General features: G+C 35.6%; 1 protein-coding gene across 2 annotated transcripts in view; it reads left to right on the top strand.

Annotated features, from left to right (window-relative positions):
• LOC125235757 (retinal-specific phospholipid-transporting ATPase ABCA4-like) overlaps positions 1–18415 on the top strand; it is a 77618-nt gene extending 59203 nt beyond the window's left edge. Inside the window, exons 1-14 of one of the 2 annotated variants that reach the window (XR_007178132.1) lie at positions 10302–10424; positions 11153–11331; positions 12342–12502; positions 13693–13983; positions 14142–14394; positions 14636–14818; positions 14908–15140; positions 15358–15571; positions 15980–16156; positions 16374–16606; positions 16849–16994; positions 17227–17357; positions 17705–17892; positions 18210–18415. Coding sequence is in view for 1 of the 2 variants with exons in the window: in XM_048142340.1 (XP_047998297.1) it covers positions 408–498; positions 7979–8108; positions 9727–9869; positions 10297–10424; positions 11153–11290 (630 nt within the window). In the remaining variant the exon portion in view is untranslated. Of the gene's footprint in view, positions 1–407; positions 499–7978; positions 8109–9726; positions 9870–10296; positions 10425–11152; positions 11332–12341; positions 12503–13692; positions 13984–14141; positions 14395–14635; positions 14819–14907; positions 15141–15357; positions 15572–15979; positions 16157–16373; positions 16607–16848; positions 16995–17226; positions 17358–17704; positions 17893–18209 lie in introns of those variants that run through there. The other variant, XM_048142340.1, reaches the window with a different exon arrangement.

Here is an 18415-nt window from a genome sequence, read left to right as displayed (position 1 = left end):
GAAATCTTTCCGACATCCGATATCGGATCGGATAATGTGAAAACGCACTAAGGCCCATTTAGACGGTACGAGAACTCGCATACGAGTTTTATTGCATTGCGGTAGGTATTTGAAGGCTGTGCAAAATTGTATGTACCCTCACAGCCCGTAATGTATTTAAAATCGCATGCGAGTTCGCACGCCGTCTAAATCAAGCCTAACCCCCTTATTCATAGACGTACTCTAAAAGTATCAAGCCGATAAAGTTCGTTTGTCCTTTTCTATCACACCATACGTCGGAAAGGGACAAACGAACTTTATCGGCTCGATAACTTTAGAGCACGTTTATGAATAAGGGGGTAAAACTAAGCATATAATGTAATCGATAAGTAGCTAGCTTATATCTAAAATATAGTTTTTTCTTTCAGGTCACACTAGGCGGGGTGATATGGGCGACTACAGTGATATTCAGCCTTTACTTAGTTCGAACAAACGTCGACAACGTCGATTACAAAACATGTGAGTATTTCAACTATAAAACTCCCGTGAGATTCAAACATATTTAAAAATATTTTAAGCGGGTTACTCACGTGTTAAGTCGATATAGCGTTCGACATGTTTCGCTCCATTTTCGAGGATCTTTCTCAAGAGTAGCGACCCCGCCTTCACATGTCGTGAGCGCGACGCATACTGCGGGCGCTTGCTCTATGTTCGCGGCTGCTGTCTTGAGAATCGATCCTTGAAAATGGATCGAAACATGTCGAACGCTATATCGACTTAACACGTGAGTAACCCGCTTAAAATATTTTTAAACATGTGAGTATTCATATAATATAATATGTACAAAATTTTACTATAGTACCTACATTGTACAGTCAACCAATTGGAACCCTAAACTGTGGAATGAATTGTCGCCTGCGGTATTTCCGGACCGAAACGACCTTCAAATCTTCAAGAAAAGAGCGTACACCCATCTTAAAGGCCGGCAACGCACCTCCAACACCTCTGGTGTTTCGGGTGTCCATGGGCGGCGGTGATCGCTTACCATCAGGCGACCTGTCTGCTCGTTTGCCTCCTATCCCATAAAAAAAACCTAGGCCACTGAACTATGTCATAGTGACGTTATAAATCAGATTGTAAGAAATCTCTTACTGCTTGTCATTTTCACATGGTTGTAGAGTGGCCTAGGGTTCCAATTGGTTGACTGTACACTGACTGTGGTTCGTAAGTTAAATATTGCACGAGAGTACACTTAAACCGCGACGGCTTTCGGCGATTTAGCGCTTTTAAGACGCGAGTTTGCGATATTATGACTTACGAATAAATCTGAAAATAACTGCTTGTCTCCCGAAATTACACAAAAAAATATTTAGGTGCAATAACATAAATTAATATTATTTAATTCGTAATTTTTAAAGTTATGTTTAGATGTTATTCATAATATGAAATTAAACAATAGCCACCTTGACCCTTTTTTAAAGTCTGTCTTAAATGATTAAGAAATAAAATATTACCAGATTTTATTATGACTTAAAAACAGCAAAAAATATTTTTAAAGTATACTTTTACGTAATCAAGTGAAAACAACAGAGTCATGTTAATCCATAGATTATCTGTGCATCAGTAGCCTTACCATGACTTTTTTAAGTGAAAAAATACGTTACGTTTTCAGTGAGAGTTACGGAAAATGTATGGAAAAACTGAACAGCGCTCCAAGCGGAAACGCTCACGTACTAAAATTTTCATCGGTACCATAAGTTATTAACGTGTTTACTCCGAGTTTTTAATACGTTCCTAACGTTACAGCTAAGGCGCTCTCTTTCTGATTGTATGAAGTCAATAGAACCAGAACTATTTGACAGTCTCTAGTGAAAACTCAATACTTTACGTGAATAATCATGACAGTCACTAACGTAAAAGTAAACCACCAATTCACTCTGATGTGTCATTACTGTCAAATTATATAACAATCCCACAACATTTTCACGATTATATTTGCAATTTTAATTGCAATTATGATTAATATGTATTAATGTATAATATTACGTGAAATTAAAGAACAGCTTAAATGTAGCAGTTAGTAGTTCGATAAAAAGATAAACCAGTGATGAAACCAGTGCTTGATACTTTTACAAAGGTAATGAGTTAGGTTTATTATTCATCATTTTGTACTGTTTAGCTACAGTTGAGATGATTATATTGGTTGCTTTCAGAAAAAGAAGATATTATTGAAAACAATATTTCCATGCCAGCCGTATGGTATTCAGCAAACCCAACGTAGAAGATTGTTCAAATTGATAATGAATGAGGCAGTTAAGAATCAACTGATTACCTACAGCAACAGGCAGTACCAATTCATGGGCATGTTAGTTCCTCAATGCACAATACTTGTAGGTACTTATAGTCACCATAACTCGTGGGTATATATTAGAAGTGAACCAAAGGAAAAAACTTCAAAAAAAATATCCTATTACTGAAATAAAGTATCTCATTCTGTGACTTTGTTTATTTTGTAATATTCTTGAGTAACAGGCTAAGTATTTAATAAATTGACGTGAAACGAAAACTAAAAACCTAAAATTCAGCGTTTACGTACATATCAAACATCAATTACAACGACATCGACATAGGTAACGACAAAGTCTAAGGTAAAGTATAGAACTTTTGAAGGCGATTAGGCCATTATGGGGTGTATATGAAGATTATAATTTGATACAAAAGTGAGTAGAAAAAGCATTTTGAAACAAGTAAAAATTGTATCTAATTTTTTGGCAGGGCACATAGCCAAATGCACAAACGATTATGATAACATCGTTATCGTAGCTTAGCTATCTCTATCACTTTTCCGTATTGACATGACAGAGCTAGACTGAATTTCGATCGGCGTTTAGCGCATAGATTTAAAGTCCATGGTTTAGCGTCAACGATTGACATTTCAGCTAAGTCCTTGCACAGTTCTTGTATCAAAATTGACAAAGCTAATTTTTTTTTTTTATTTATTGGGAGCATTGGCAACTTGGCCATCAGCGCAAACATACAATATTTAATACAACATACAGCAGAAGAAACAATTACAGGAATAACAATTACTTTGTAAATCATAAAGTAATATTGCACATATTGAAATGCTAAACTTATGACTATTTAGTAACTACACAATACAATGTTTTATGAATGAAAAGAAGTATTTTTGAACAATTACAAATTATTTACAAAGCGCCAATAGTGTGCATAATAAATTCATAAATTATAGGGTTTATAACAGCCTTCAAGTTCATTTCCCGGTTGTTTGCTTGGCTGAAAATCCCGGGAATTCCCGGTACTTTCGGTACCGGTATTTCCCGGGAGCAAACGCTAATAGGGATAGTGGTAGGGTTAGGGATAGGGATAGGGGTAATCGGTCGGCAATCGGTAATTGTAAGCGATAATGCGAGAAAGTACTTTTTACCCACCGACAATAGTGCCGAGATACGGAGCTATGTGAGTTCTGTTGTATACAATATGTAGTTTCCTCAGTGTATATAGAATACATACCTACTCGTACCTACTACCTACGCTGTGGTCGCTGTGTAATATTTGTACAACCACTGCAAGCATTTCTTTTTTAAAAACAATAGTAATATGAGTAATCGAAAAAAACGCAGACAAACGTCTGCATAGAAACCTACGGATCCAAATGAAAATTTTATTATTACGAGCGAAACCGCGGGCAAAAGCTAATTCTATACAAGATGCTATGTACCCTTTTTCTGTAAAAAATATTTTTATTTATTTACTACTCGAGAACATGACAAATAAACAAAGTCAATTAATGAAATACTTTATTTTAGTAACAGGATTATTTTTTGGAGTTGAGGTATTTTCCTTTATTGGAGCACTTCTATACATACATATATACCTGTGATGATCATGGCCAATAATAATACCATTAAGTGCATCGCGGAACAAAAACACCTATAAATTGGTACTGCTCCCCTCTGCTGCCCTAAGGTTTTGAGTAGCGTAACTGCCAGAGTGCCACAGTATTAATATCAATTGAACCATCTTCCATGTTGACTGAATACCATACGGGTTTGTTCGGAAATATTGATTTCAATCATAGCTTCCGTCATCTTTCTGAAACCAAAAACGACTTTGAGCAATATAATCATCTCAATTGTAAATAGTACAATATGATGGCCAAAAATAACTCATTACCTTATTTTGATTTGTTCACTGGTTTATCTTTTTATTCAATTTTAGCTAATCTTGAATTTCACGTAATATTATAAATTAATGCAATATGTTAGTCATAATTTTATTTAAAACTGCAAATATAATCGTGAAAATTCCGTGTGATTTTTGGATTTTTGTATAACTTGACAGAAATGTCACGTCAGAATGACTTGGCCTATGGTTTGAGGCCTACTACCGAATACCGAAGTTATCGAAATGTGGACATGCGTCTCTTTTACTCTTATCAGTATAAAGTGAAAGAGGAAGAATCCCTCAGTGCGTATGTTTCGAAATTTGCAGTAGACCCTATATTGACAGATTTCGATAGGTAAATTACATTTACTTATGATTTTAGTTCCATCGCGTAAACAAAACACCAGAGGCGTAGCATTCGCCTATAGTTCTTTCTCCGTTTATTGATAAACTTAGAAAGGGATAGAAGCAGCTTCTTTGGAGTGAAGTTAGGCACAATATATTGTAAACAAACGTAAACTCACTTACTTTCTGAGTAAAGTAATACGGCTCTCACTTGGGCAGCCCATGGTAACGGTACAGGTCATTCTACTCGAAAACAACATTTTCTGACTTTTTAAGTATGAAGGCATAAAGTTCAATATGTCAGTGATTGTTTTGACATGACTGCATGTCAAAACAATCACTGACATATTTACTGTATAGGTGTTATAGGTACTGACCTAAGGTTCGAATTCGATGACGTCACTACATCGCTGACAGCGTTTTCGGTGGCCAAAATAAATAAAAAATTACACACATTTTTAATCGAAAATACGTTAAGTCATCATACACTTTTAATACCCAAAATCTATAAATATTGTTTTTTATGTCAAATACTACAGAAGACAATCATTTATTGTTCCAAATTCGATATCTAGTCTAGTAACCTATAAATAAGGAATAAACAAAAAGTCTCTAGAGAAAAATAGTAACATAACATCTTCGTTCCATATTTCACACAGATGACCAGTTCGAGACCTTGAACCGTAATGTTTGTAGTTTCATAATGCTTACCATATAATTATTATGCTTACTTACCGCATGTCAGCATTTTTTTTATTTGACTGGTTTTATTACTAGTAACAAGAACGATATAATACGGGACTGACAAAGCCCATACAAAAAAGCGTACCTTTGAAATGTATGGGCTTAGGTTTAAAACTAGATGGCGCTGTTTCGCACCCTGCAGGCCGATTTTTGAGTCTCATGCGTTGGAATTCAGAAAATTGTCATAGAAAATAATAAGCAAGTCACCGTTTTCAACCGGTATTTTAGTGACAAAATCCCGTATGCGAGATTAAAAAATCGCCATCCTTGAGGTGGCCAAAATCATATTTTCGCCAAATATTTTTGCGTGTTTTTATTTTTTATAAGAACGAATGGCATATTTCTTTATTTTTATATCATGATATCATGTCAATACGCATTTTGAAAAAAATAATAATTTGTAGGCACCATCAATGTAGTTATGATAGTATTTAATAGGTGGCGCTAAAAATTCGAGGTACGATTCTTAGTATGAAGATTGTAAATCCTAGATGAATCATCCTTGGTAATAATATTTCAAAAAAATCTTTAAAATCGAGGTTCCGCTCTCGACTCTTTCCTCCTTCAAAACTTAATCAATCGGAACGAAATTTGAGAATCTGAATAACAATGAAATAATCTATGTCGGACCGTTTAGCTTTTTTGGTTAATTGTTACCAATCTTGAGTATCACACCTTTTTTTGCGCCACAATGAAAAAGGCCGTTTTTGGAAATTTTTGATTGGCTCTAATAGTCTTGAAAAACCAGAATATCAAAAAAATCAAAACGGTCCGACACAGATAAAAATAATAACAATCTGTGTTGAAAAAATCATTGCTCTATCTTCAAAAACCAGAGATGAAATAGTCGAGAGCGTTTGTATGGAGAATTGACCCCTACCGTATCGTCTTAAAATAATTTATTTGCATAGAAAACAGTTATGACAAGGTGTTACAAAATAAAAGAAATCTGTGCATTCAGTCTACCTGCAGGCGTGCAAATATTATAAGAACAGGCAATATTTACAAAGACATTAAGAAATACGAGGTCATGAATGAAGGTTGAGGGAGGCGATGGCTGAGATGCGCGCCATATTCGTGAACGGGTGCTGTTTCTGAAGACCGGTCTGTTTCAGCTAATAGGGGCTATGCTATTCTATGTAACATTAATTTTGAATGAGATTACGTTGAGGCACTCTGTTCGGTCCTTGTTTGTTTATTTTTCTTTCTGACACTTGGAGACCATATACATCTCCAAGGAAAAAAGTAGATTAAGTATACATATATTTTTTTTTCCTTTGCTTAAGACAACAAGAGTCTTTTACAACTCTAAAGTTATTTTAGTTATTCGGTTTTTTTCTTCATGTATAATTTTTTTAGATGTACTTTGACACTTAGAGACTCTATACATCTCTAACATCTCTTATTAATAATCATAATAGCTTTGTACTTTGTATAATTTCTTGTGTTAATATTTTTTTTTTATGAATACTTTTGCTTATTAAATTGTATCTTGTTTTTTTTTTAATGCATGTTAAATATAAGATGTAATGTTTTGAAAAGAAGTGGCCCGCCGAGTTTCTTGCCGGTCCCATAGTGGATACCCTCCTCCAACTGAGGGGGGACTGAAATCTTCTCGAGGCTGAGGCGTAGGGTTAGAGCCGGCGTAGTTTTATTTGACGTTCATAAGCGCATTGTAATATGCCTACTTGGAAAATAAATATTTCATTTCATTTCATTTCATTTCATTTCATTTCATTTCATTTCATTTCATTTCATTTCATTTCATTTCATGAAATAAAACTCTGAATAATCGCGTAAATTGAATGCACGTTCTGAATAATCACGTATAATCCCGACGTTTCGAACCCTTTACGCAATTTTGATAAAGTCAAGGTAATCGTGGTGATCTCTCTCACTTACACAGTTTCTTTCGGTCCGATTCGAATACGATATAGAAATTAAAGTCGAAATATATAAATTCATACTTATACAGAGTGTAATTTTTATAACCGGCAATATTGTATGGACGTTATGGATTGGCTACTTTGTTATTTTTTGGCTTCTGTGTAATCTGTGTATTTCATCACATAAAAATCACACCCAGTACCTACATATTTATATACTGTATTTATTGCGATTATTTAGTTCCTAAATATAAAGTTTAATAAATCAATTTTAAATAAAGCAACCTAATGATGCTCCCACACTGTTATATAACATTTACAGCAGCCCAGTGTGGGCATCATCAATCAAGTGCCACTAATATTTTCGCTGTAAGATTCTTAAATATTCACTTTGCACCACACGAACTGTTAAATGCTTACGAATATCGCTATTCATAAAACAGATAGCAAAATTGCATTTTATCCACCCGCTGAGTAAAAATGTAATTTCATTGGTCAAATTGCCGAGTAACTTGATGTCGCCGTACGAATTAGCTGGCTGGTAGAATTTACGCGATAAATGATGACATCCAAGTAAATATTAAATAAATTGATGCGATTTTATTTAATTTCGATTCGTTTTATAGTTAGTATTTTGTTCGTTGCGAATGTTTAAAATAATGCGTCTTTCGCAAAGTTGTTCAATGCGTATGCAAATATTCGAACATCCCTAACGCTTAAGATGGTCCACTTTTTGAACTGTCACTCATTTCGCTCGCGGTGTAAACCATCAATATTGGCACGTGCGGTTAATACTTTACTTTAACATTCTTTGTAAAACAAATAACTATTGTCAGGTCAGTACGCGGCGCGAGCGCTGCCCAGCGCTGGCGTGATCACTTTCCTGCAGTCCTTCATTTGCAACGTCAACAACGACTGTCGGCCCATGGAGGAGTACCAGCAAATACCCACCTATGAGAACTCCACGTGAGTATACAACTTTAGTTGCAGGAAAAGACCGTACGTCAAAAAAGGATTTCTTTTAGTACATGAAAATCAGAAACTTTGAACGCCAAGGGCCATTAAAACTATTAAAATGATCGTCAATGTCGTTGTAATCGCTTGTTACATACAAATAGTAAATTACGATACAAGTGCGTAAAAAATGAAGTTCGAAACGTGTGGCGATAAATTAAAACACGACTGAAGGGAGTGTTTTAAATCGACACGAGTTACCAATTTCCTTTCGCACGTATATCGTACGACGTTTTTCAGTACAGGTGGCCCTCCGAAGTTTTATCTGACATATAATGAACCACTTTTCCCACTAGTGCGTAAAAACACCACAGTATGTACCATTAAATCGGAAGATCAGCGCTGGAAGTCACCAGCAACACGCTGAGATGAGGCCATTTCGTGGCACTTCATTACTTTCTGTCTTGATGTTATTATGTGTTTTTTGTCTTGTCTGTGTTCACGAATAAATGTTTATTCTATTCCATTCTATTCTAAATTCCCAATTTCTAGCGCTCGTATTTCAGAGATTGTCGTTTTGTACAGTTTTTCGAATGGCGAATCGTGTCTTAAGATTAAAAAATCGGTTCAGGGTAGTCCGAATTCAAAATAAAAAGTCAAATTGTACAATGTCCTTCATCCCTCGCTTAAATTATTTAATATTCTACTACATATTTACATTTATACGTACGCGTCATTCTTGATGTTTGGTCACTGGTCAAATTTGTTTGCTGTAGCCAAGTGTCCACTTAGTTTGCGAAAAGATGTCTTTCAACACGTGAAACCAAATATTGTCTATGCATATCACGATGTCCAGTGTTTTCCTCAGCAAATAGCACTTGAGTAAACGCATGTTTGTTCTCATATTTTGTATGTGCGCAATCTTATGACCGTCATATTTCGTTATGGTACAGCCTGGCAAAAAAGAGTAGACGAGCATTTCTTTTTTTTTTGCCACTTTTATGAAGTGTGATATTTTTGAAAAAAAAAATGCTATTTCTACTCAGAATTACTAGCCTTTTCAATGCTAGTAGTTAAAGACATTAATGGGGCGCCACTGTCTATTTAAACCGTTTTGCATGTTGCAACTATTGAGTCACTTTTGTGTGAAAACATTGAGAACAGTAATGTTGTTGGGCGTTTTTCAGAATAAATCTCGAATATTGAATTTCACCAGATCAGCTCGTGATTCTGAGAAGAATGAGCCCAAACACGTCCAGATCTGAGAATTTTGATTCAGCGAGGAAATGCTGCCAGCATCTATGCCTCAGGGTCTTTAGATTTAGGTTTTTAGTTTTTGTTTTATTTATGTATCAAATTTTTATATTTATAAGTGTTTTAAAAAATAGAGTTTTGATATTTTTTATTGATGGCCAGAGGGCTGGGTCATATCAAATCAGCATTTTATATTTATATTTGTAACCGTGTTTTAAAAATCGCGCGACCATGCTTCCCGTGCTGGGCACGTAGAGTTAATAGAAGAAATGATATTTTAAGTTGTTATAAATAAATTTCAGGACTGATCAACTGACCAACTTTTATACCTAATACCAATACCTAAGTAGACATTTAATAAATCACTTTGTTACAGACTCACCAAACTCCAACGCCAGTTCACACCGCTAATATACAACGATTCGGTGCTAAATGTAGCGGCCACAGTCCCGGATGCGTTGAAACTGCTGGCCACACTCGCGGACATCGTGGACGAACCCACCTTCGTCTCTATTACTAGTACGTTTAGCTTCGTTTCCTTTAGCTGCTATACAACCCAACATCATCCACCTTGCTATATCCCGGCATTTGCCACGGTTCATGGGAGCCTGGGGTTCGCTTTGACAACTAATCTCAAGATTTGGCATAAGGACTAGTTTTTCGAAAGCGACTGCCATCTGACCTTCCAACCCGAAGGGTGACTTGGGATGAGCCTGGTTTCCTCATGATGTTTTCATTCACCGAAAAGCGACTAGCGAATATCAAATTACATTTCGCAGATAAGTTCCGAAAAACTCATTGTTATGAGCCGTGGTTCGAATCCGCGACCTCTAGATTGAAAGCAGCACGCTCTTACCGCTAAGCCACCAGCTACTGTACAACTAGCACCTCCTTAAAATTAAATATTGCCGATATAATAATCACAACCCGTATACCTCTTTTTTAGAACATGGTCTCAGAGTCCGGGATCTATTCAACAGCCCCGGCAGAGTGAGACGATACTTAGCATCAACATTTAACGTGTCTCAGGACGTTGCTGAAAGCATTATGGGATCGGAACTAAGCTTCCAAGGTGTAAGTTACCTACTTTAAGACCCTTCGTTATAACCTATTCACAAAATTTAAATTTTAAAACAACCCCATAGTGGTTCGATTTTCTTCAAACATGGCTAAGAACACTCCCGACTAATTCAGCTTTCAATTCGTAAAAAAAAACTAAATCGGTTCAGGAGCTACGATGCCAGAGACAGACAGACAGACGTCAAACTTAAAAACACCCCGTCGTTTTTGCGTCGGGGCCCGGGGGATAAAAAATAATGAAAGTAATTTTAAGATTAAGTTTATGTAAATATTTTCTTTGTCATTTATTATTTATAACCTAAAAGTGACCTGAACTTATGTCATGACTCATGATATTTATGTAGCTATACAATAACTACAACATAACATTCAAATTACTAGTATTTAAATTAGGCATCAGTTATAAAATCAGAAGTAGAAAATTAGAGTTAGCACGGCTGACTAAGTGATACAAATTTTGAACGTTAATTTAGTAGAATTTTTCGGAGTTTAACTTTAAAAGAGGGTGCAGGCCGGGGTTCAGGCAGACCAAAAAAGAGATGGCGGGATGACTTGAACGCATTCTATCCAAAGCTGACAGAATTACGCACATGACAGGGTTGAGTGGAAGAAGCGAGGGGAGGCCTTTGCCCAGCAGTGGGACACTAGAACAGGCTAATAAAAAAAAAAAAAACTTTAAAAGATGCGACAAATAAACTAAAATTTTATTTTGTTCTTTACAGATAATGAAAGGGAATATAAACAGATGCAGCGCAAATTCTCTGGTAGAGACGCTGAACATGGACAACGCAGAACATTTAAGTTTAATAGTAGAAAAACTTTGTTCGCTAACAAATACAGATATAAGGAAAATACTTTAGATCTAATTGTAGAAGTAAATTTTGGTAAATATATAAAAATGGTGAGTACCATTTACCTTTATCATTTTTTACAAAGCTTAATAACATCATTCAGAAAGTAGTTTTGCATTTAACATATTTAGGTAATCTGTTTAAATATTCTTGGTTACCTTTCTAAATTCTCAATTTCTGGGTACCATCTCAGTTTAAGTCCCACAGTTTTATATTAGAAGCAGAAAATCCTCTATTTACTGTCATAATGACCTGCAATAATTTACGGAGTATAATTAGCAACTTTTACTATGGCACCGACCTCAAAATCGCGAAAAATAAACACTATCCACCACCATAGAAAATTTCGAGTTTGAATAGGTAAAAATAGTTGCTCAGCATTGATAATATTATTCTAGATGGTAAAACAAACACCTGTGGTCTAGTACAACTTGCACTTTCACCCGCGAGTTTATACTCCACCGTGACCCAATAGCCAAGCGGTTCAGGCATCGGTCCGGTAAACAGAGGAAGCTGGTTCCCCTTGTTCCTCGTAGATAACCAAGTTTGATAACTGGTTTTGTATGAGAAAAAATAATTGTTCTTAGCTAACTGGGTTATGAAAGAGGATTTTTTATTTCTTCGTAGAAAACCATTTTTTTTTTTTCAGTTTTCTACAAATATTATTTTTTTCTTCTTTGTTTACCCGATTATGAAATGAAATTTTTCTTTTCCTCGTAGACCATTATTTTTTGCAGGTTTCTATTTTAAGCTTAGAGGAAAAACAAATCTTCGTAGAAAACTGCATAAAATAATGGTTTTCTTTGAGGAAAAAAATCCCATTTCAAAACCGGGTAATCCAAAAAGAAAAAAAAAATCTTTATAGAAAATTGCAAAAAATAATGGTTTTCTACAAAGAAAAACAAATCCTATTTCATAACCCAGTTAGCTAGGAAGAATTATTTTTCCTCATACAAAACCAGTTATCTACGAGGAACAAGGGGCTGGTTCGATTCCAGCTCGTTACACTTGGAGGCCTTACTCACTTTTTCTTTAAATTTATGAAGAGGTTAATTTTCAGATAGGTGACATGTACAAAAAGCTAAGCGGTGACGAGCGGCTAACGCAACTCGGCTACATGTTGACTGCAGTGCTGCGGATGACCAATATCAACAGCTTCCTCCCATCAGAACTAACCGCGTTCTTCGGGAATGAAGAGTTTAGCTATTTCAACCTGACCTTGTAGGTATCCATACTAATATTATAAATGGGAAAGTGTGTGTGTGTCTGTTTGTTTGTCCGTCTTTCACGGCAAAACGCAGCGACGGATTGACGTGATTTTTTAAGTGGAGATAGTTGTAGGGATGGAGAGTGACCTAGGCTACTTTTTGTCTCTTTCTAACGCGAGCGAAGCCGCGGGGCAAAAGCTAGTAGTTAATATTTTGGGAAAGTTTCGTAGAAAATATGCTAATTTTCATTTTGACATGTGATTGGGGATCACAAAAATAATTATCGAAAATATAAGTTTATGTCGAATTTCTTTTGATGTAGAAGTGGCATCCAAGATTACTTAGGAATAGATTTACTATTGCAAGGACAACGATAGTATTGGAGAGAAAGGGGCTAGTAATATTCTGCGTCTATGTGAGTAACATTAAGGCACAGTTATTTATTATTTTGGGTTCTGTACCAGATATACGATCCCCTTCTTAAATATTGCCAGTTATAGAAATTACACCCTATATTAACCTCGTTATTACAAATCCGACTTGTACTTGGAGATCATTGAACTGGTTACAGTATTCCTTCAGTATCCATTATAATCAAGGTTTTTATTCCGATATTTCTGATTTAATTGCAAGAAACAATAGATATTATTCTGCCGTGAGACAATGAAGAAATAGCTAATAAACAATGAAAAATCTTAGTAATGTATAAGTATCGTTAATAAATCTAATGAATTGCAAAATCTGTCACAATAATAGTTTCTGAGCTATAACCAGGCTGACATTAGCAAGAACTCTCGTAATTATTTGATGACGTGTATTTCTTTCAGAAGACACATTGCCCGTCCACACGGGCAACGAGTAGACTGTGGGATGCGGGTTATATTGTGGCGTAGGCGAGAGGCTGGCAACCTGTCCCTAGAATGTCACAATTTCGTTTTCTTTCCACCCCATAATTGCCAAGAGTCGCACTGAAACTTGAGTACTTATGTGGTCTGGCTGCTCCTTTATATACAAGCGTGATTGTATGTATGTGTGTACATTAGTAAAGAATGTGCTTCACTCATTTTGCTCTGCCGACATTTTGTGAGTGAGCAAAGTCTCGCGACAAAAGAACTTGTAGACACTCTTTATGGTTTTAAGATAAATTGTAGAAATCATTGGTTTGCACTTTTTAGGTTTTAATATTATTGAATTATTTTTCAGAATTTCCAAATTCATGGACCAATTTAAACCGACATTTGCCGACACACAAGCATACAAAACAGTAAGGGAACTAGTCGATGCTGCCATAGTTGGTATCCAATATCTAAACAAATTCTTGTCCAATAAAAATTCAAACGCCACTGTGGAAGACATATCAAGTTTGTTATTGACGCACGTGGGCAACAAACTTGGCGGTAATAATGATTTTAAAGCAGTTTCTAAAGACGTTAATGATGCTGTTCAGGATTTTGATGGAAATAATATAGATTCGGGCTTTGATGTTTTTGATGTGTAAGTGAATTTTTATGTCAAGTATACATGTGTGACGTTTCATGTGTTTATAGCTGTATTATATTTTTTTGTTGAAAAAATGTGTCAATAAGAAATCGTACTTAATACGAGCTATAATTTATTTCAAAATGTTTAATTTAAGGTTTTTTTCATTTTAGACTATCAAAACTCGCTAATTTAATATTTAAGTGGATTCCGGATGACCAAAAACAAGACGTTCTCTTTTATTCAACTTTGCTGACTAAACTTATCGAAGGAGCACACAAAGTCGTCTCTACAAACTTGCATATAGAAGAGGTGGCCTATAACGCTTCCCTGCGGAACTCCGAAGGTTTTAAACTATTGTTGGATATCCCCGCTCCAATCGTAGCGAAGGGTTTGGAAGCATTGGCTGATACAGAGAGGGTCCAGGTAAGCTATCCTTATATTATGCAACTGGAAATTATATTTAGTATATTATAACTAAGTTTTACCAAGTCTAATGTTTGTTAATATTTTTTACAAAAGATCATTATTAATTATCATGAGAAATAGGAACATCAATAAAACTACCCATCATTGTTTAATGTAAATGTTGGCGTGGTATGGTTAGCATTCTTACAAGATTATACGTATGTTGTGTTTTCGCCGTATGACTATTTCTATTTCACAGGTATTTACGTCTAAAGTGAATTTCCCTAACCAGCTATTTTGCGATAGACTAAAGCTGCAAAGATTCTTTATTGTATCAAGTGCTGATGCAGACATGCTCAAGAGTAAGCTCTGCAGTGATGCTTGGAAGAACTACATTTCAGATCTAATACGATCTTTTGGTTTCTTTGACGTTAGAGATAATGTAAGTATAATTTCTATATAAAATATATCTGTTTCAAATACAAGTATTCGTATTCACTTATAATACTCATGGAGAAATTATATTTTCAGATAAACAATATGGCATCGTTATTAATTCAGAAAACCGTTGGAAAAGACACGAGCAGTCAACTTTACACAATAGATAAAGATTTTGGAGTTCTTAAAGATTTCTACTATACCTTGGCTAGTATAAACACTGAGCAAAAAATTAAAGTTGATTGGAGTACACTGCTTGCCGGCACGAACAACGGAGACATTTTGGAAACATTTCAGAATAAGACTAGCTTGAGGAATCAGATTTTGTAAGTTGGATTTAAATATATTTATTTGAAATTACATCTCATATTTTGGACCATTAGCATCAGTGTATGTCAGACATTTTGTATGGGTCGCGACAATTAGACAGCAGATAATAAAGACCAGTGCTATAAAACGGTCTTATCAATGATCAACAGATACGCTAAAATGTTTCGTTATAGCCTTAATATTTAATGAACTCAAACACTAAACTTTATTTAGAATAACCCTCCACGGAGCTTTAGCGAAAGAGATAGTTAAGCAGAACACAATCCTGGACTACAAGATAACTCCAGTCCTGCTTGACGCAACGACTATGTTAACGGCGCTGAACGCTCAGCTTTCAACGACGCCGAGAGAGGTGACGGATGGGCTGAAGGAAATGTATCCGGACGTGTTGAAGACTGTGTTATTGACCGCTTTAGATGAAGAAAAGGTACTTGCAAGTATTTATAAGAATTACAATAAATTACCTTAGTAGGTATATAACAAAAATAAATGTCGAAGTTAAAAACGAAATTTAGTTAGCAATATATATAAAATTAGTTTTTAGTAAATAGAAAACTGTAGACATACTAGAGATACTCGTATTATTAACAGACTCAGTTGATACAATTTTGTAATATTCGGTAGTATTGGTGACGAGTTAATTACGAGTAACATTAGCTACGACAACACAAAAAAATATGAATGGTGTTTCAACTAATCAGAAATTTTAGTATCTCATTTAGCTGAAGTGTTGACGATTGAAGTTAATAGATGATGATCACTTTCACTATTATACTCTTAGTTTCTTGAATGGCTTGCTAGATATCTATATATATCTACAAATCTACTTTTTCAGACTTACAGATCTTTATCGACACACAGCGAAGACATTTTATGTCACGAAGTCGAAAAAGCATCTTCGTTTATATTAACACCATCAACAGTAGACAGCCACCGTTTGGTGACTGCATTGTGTCAAATGTCCAGTGCAATCGAAAAAGGATTTCTAAGCAACTCATCAATTGGAAAAGCTGTAAGTGATTGAACTCTGGTATTGTATTCTCTATTTACTGTTTATATATGTAAACTAAATGTTATTTCGATGTATTTATTACTCGAATGCGTTAGAACATCTGATGCCAAATTGACATCGTCATCGTGAAACGATCTCTTTTTATCAAACCAAGTTCCAGTGGAACTACAAGATTAAACAACGTTGTTAAGAATTGAGTGCATACATTTTGTTCCAGATAGAAAAGGTAAAGAACTCCAAACATACCGCGCTAGACGAGGTAAAATGGACCCAACTCATCAACGGAGTCAAACAGTTGTATGCCACTCTAGAGAGAGACTACACTTATCTGTTTGAGTTTAAGACCTACGGAATGGATCAAGAGACGCAGAAGGAACTTCAGGTGTTATTGGATGATGCAAAGAATTTTTGGTTCGGAAAAGAAAACATACAAAGAAGCTTGCATTTAAGGTATTCATCTTAATCCTTAACTTGTGCAATATCGCACCAAATAATTTTATTGTGCTTAGCCATATTATGTTAATCGTTAACACTATCATTCTTCCTTGTTATTGTAACAGATACTTTGGCGTTTCATTCAGCATCTCTGTCACCAGCGCAAACAAGGTGTAAAAATGTACCCTTTTTGCCTGTTCATATATTTGCACCAATTATATTAATTTAGTCATTATAATCCACTGCTTTTATTTCAGTCTTAAGTTTGGCTTTCGCATTCTGGATCTACTGGATCGAGAGATTTTTAATCTGACCAGCGAAGGATGGATGAAAGTGAAAGGCAGCTTCGGCATGCTTACTGGTCCTCTGGCGGTAGCTGAAGATTTTATTAGAGTCGTTGCAGGTAAGGAATTTATAATTGTTATCGGACTGTGCACTTCTGTTTCTATTTGTAAAAAACTCTATAACAAATAATTCAGTTTTAACATTTTTACATGTCGCATCTTCATAATCATCAATACCAGCATTCCTCATCACCAGCCTCATGATTGCCATAACCTCCATCTCTAGTCTAACTCCATATATAGAATCTTTATTTGTAATAAAATTGAATCAAAAATAATTTCTGTTTTCAGTTCTGTCACGGAACGAATCTTATACCTCAGATCTGCCTCCAACCACGGTGCAGGTTATTCGCCGATTGATCCCTAATCTACCTCATTTGATCGCCGATGCCTCGCTTATTCTTGCCACTGATAATACTGATGTGAGTTCCTTTTGCTACATTATTTACCTGAGTGAGTTTCAAAAACTAAACATAATGAAATAATGACTTCCAAACTCGCACAGACAATTATATTGGAAAATCTGTCATTCATCGTCTTTTAAAAATATTTTAACTCTCTTAAAATTTTACCTACATTCAAGAAGAAAACCATGGACGTACTTATATAAAAGGTGTAGGATGCGAAATTATTTATAATGAAATATTAAAGTTACCTACACCTAAAGTATAAGTTTTCTTTTGAACACTCCAATTATTTGGAGATCTCAAATGAACAATTTTACATTACAGATTTTAAATTTGTGTTTTATCTAGATGCTCTATTCCAGGTAGGTCCTATAATAGCAGCACTGAACGCGGATCCCCTTGGCCTTGCTCCAACAGTCTGACCGAACTTCTGGATCTGACTGACAGCTCCAAAGAAGCCGTGGAGGCAATAGAGACAGTGCTGTGTTTAGATAGAAGTTTCCAGCAGGAGTGGATTGAGTATCTGAATGAGAAGAACTTGACGAATCTTGTAAGTCACTCGCAAGTCCATTATGTAATTATACCTGTTTGCAGTAAAACTAATCCGTACCTTCAAAATTCGGCAATTACGCAAACTTTGGGTACGCCAGTTGCACATTAAGGAGCACTTACCGTGATGGAACCTTGTTCGATCCCTTTGTCGCACGTGTGATTTCTCGCGCAAGTGTGACACGAAATTTGGCAAAGGTCAAATTGGCTATCTAGACGTTTTTCTATTGTGTCTGGCTTAGCATCCCCGAACGGTTAAAATTCTACTTTTCCTTTAATTCCTGTTTGGTCTACCATTTCTACTCTCTTATCTTCCAGAGTATACAAAATTGGAACACTACATCTCCCTCTCAACATATATTTCTGAAGTTCTCCTCAACCTTCGATTCTGTGATAAAAGATACAGCGGCCCTCAAACAAGTTCTAGACGAAATTGCAGACGACTCTTCTGAAATATCAGAAAGGCCTGTAACATTCGTATCGGCTTGGAGATATGCACAACAGACATTGAGGGGAAAAGATGT

The sequence above is a fragment of the Leguminivora glycinivorella genome, chromosome 18 (assembly GCF_023078275.1).
Source record: "Leguminivora glycinivorella isolate SPB_JAAS2020 chromosome 18, LegGlyc_1.1, whole genome shotgun sequence".
NCBI classification, from domain to species: domain Eukaryota; kingdom Metazoa; phylum Arthropoda; class Insecta; order Lepidoptera; family Tortricidae; genus Leguminivora; species Leguminivora glycinivorella.
This window is presented reverse-complemented; position numbering and strand designations above follow the sequence as displayed.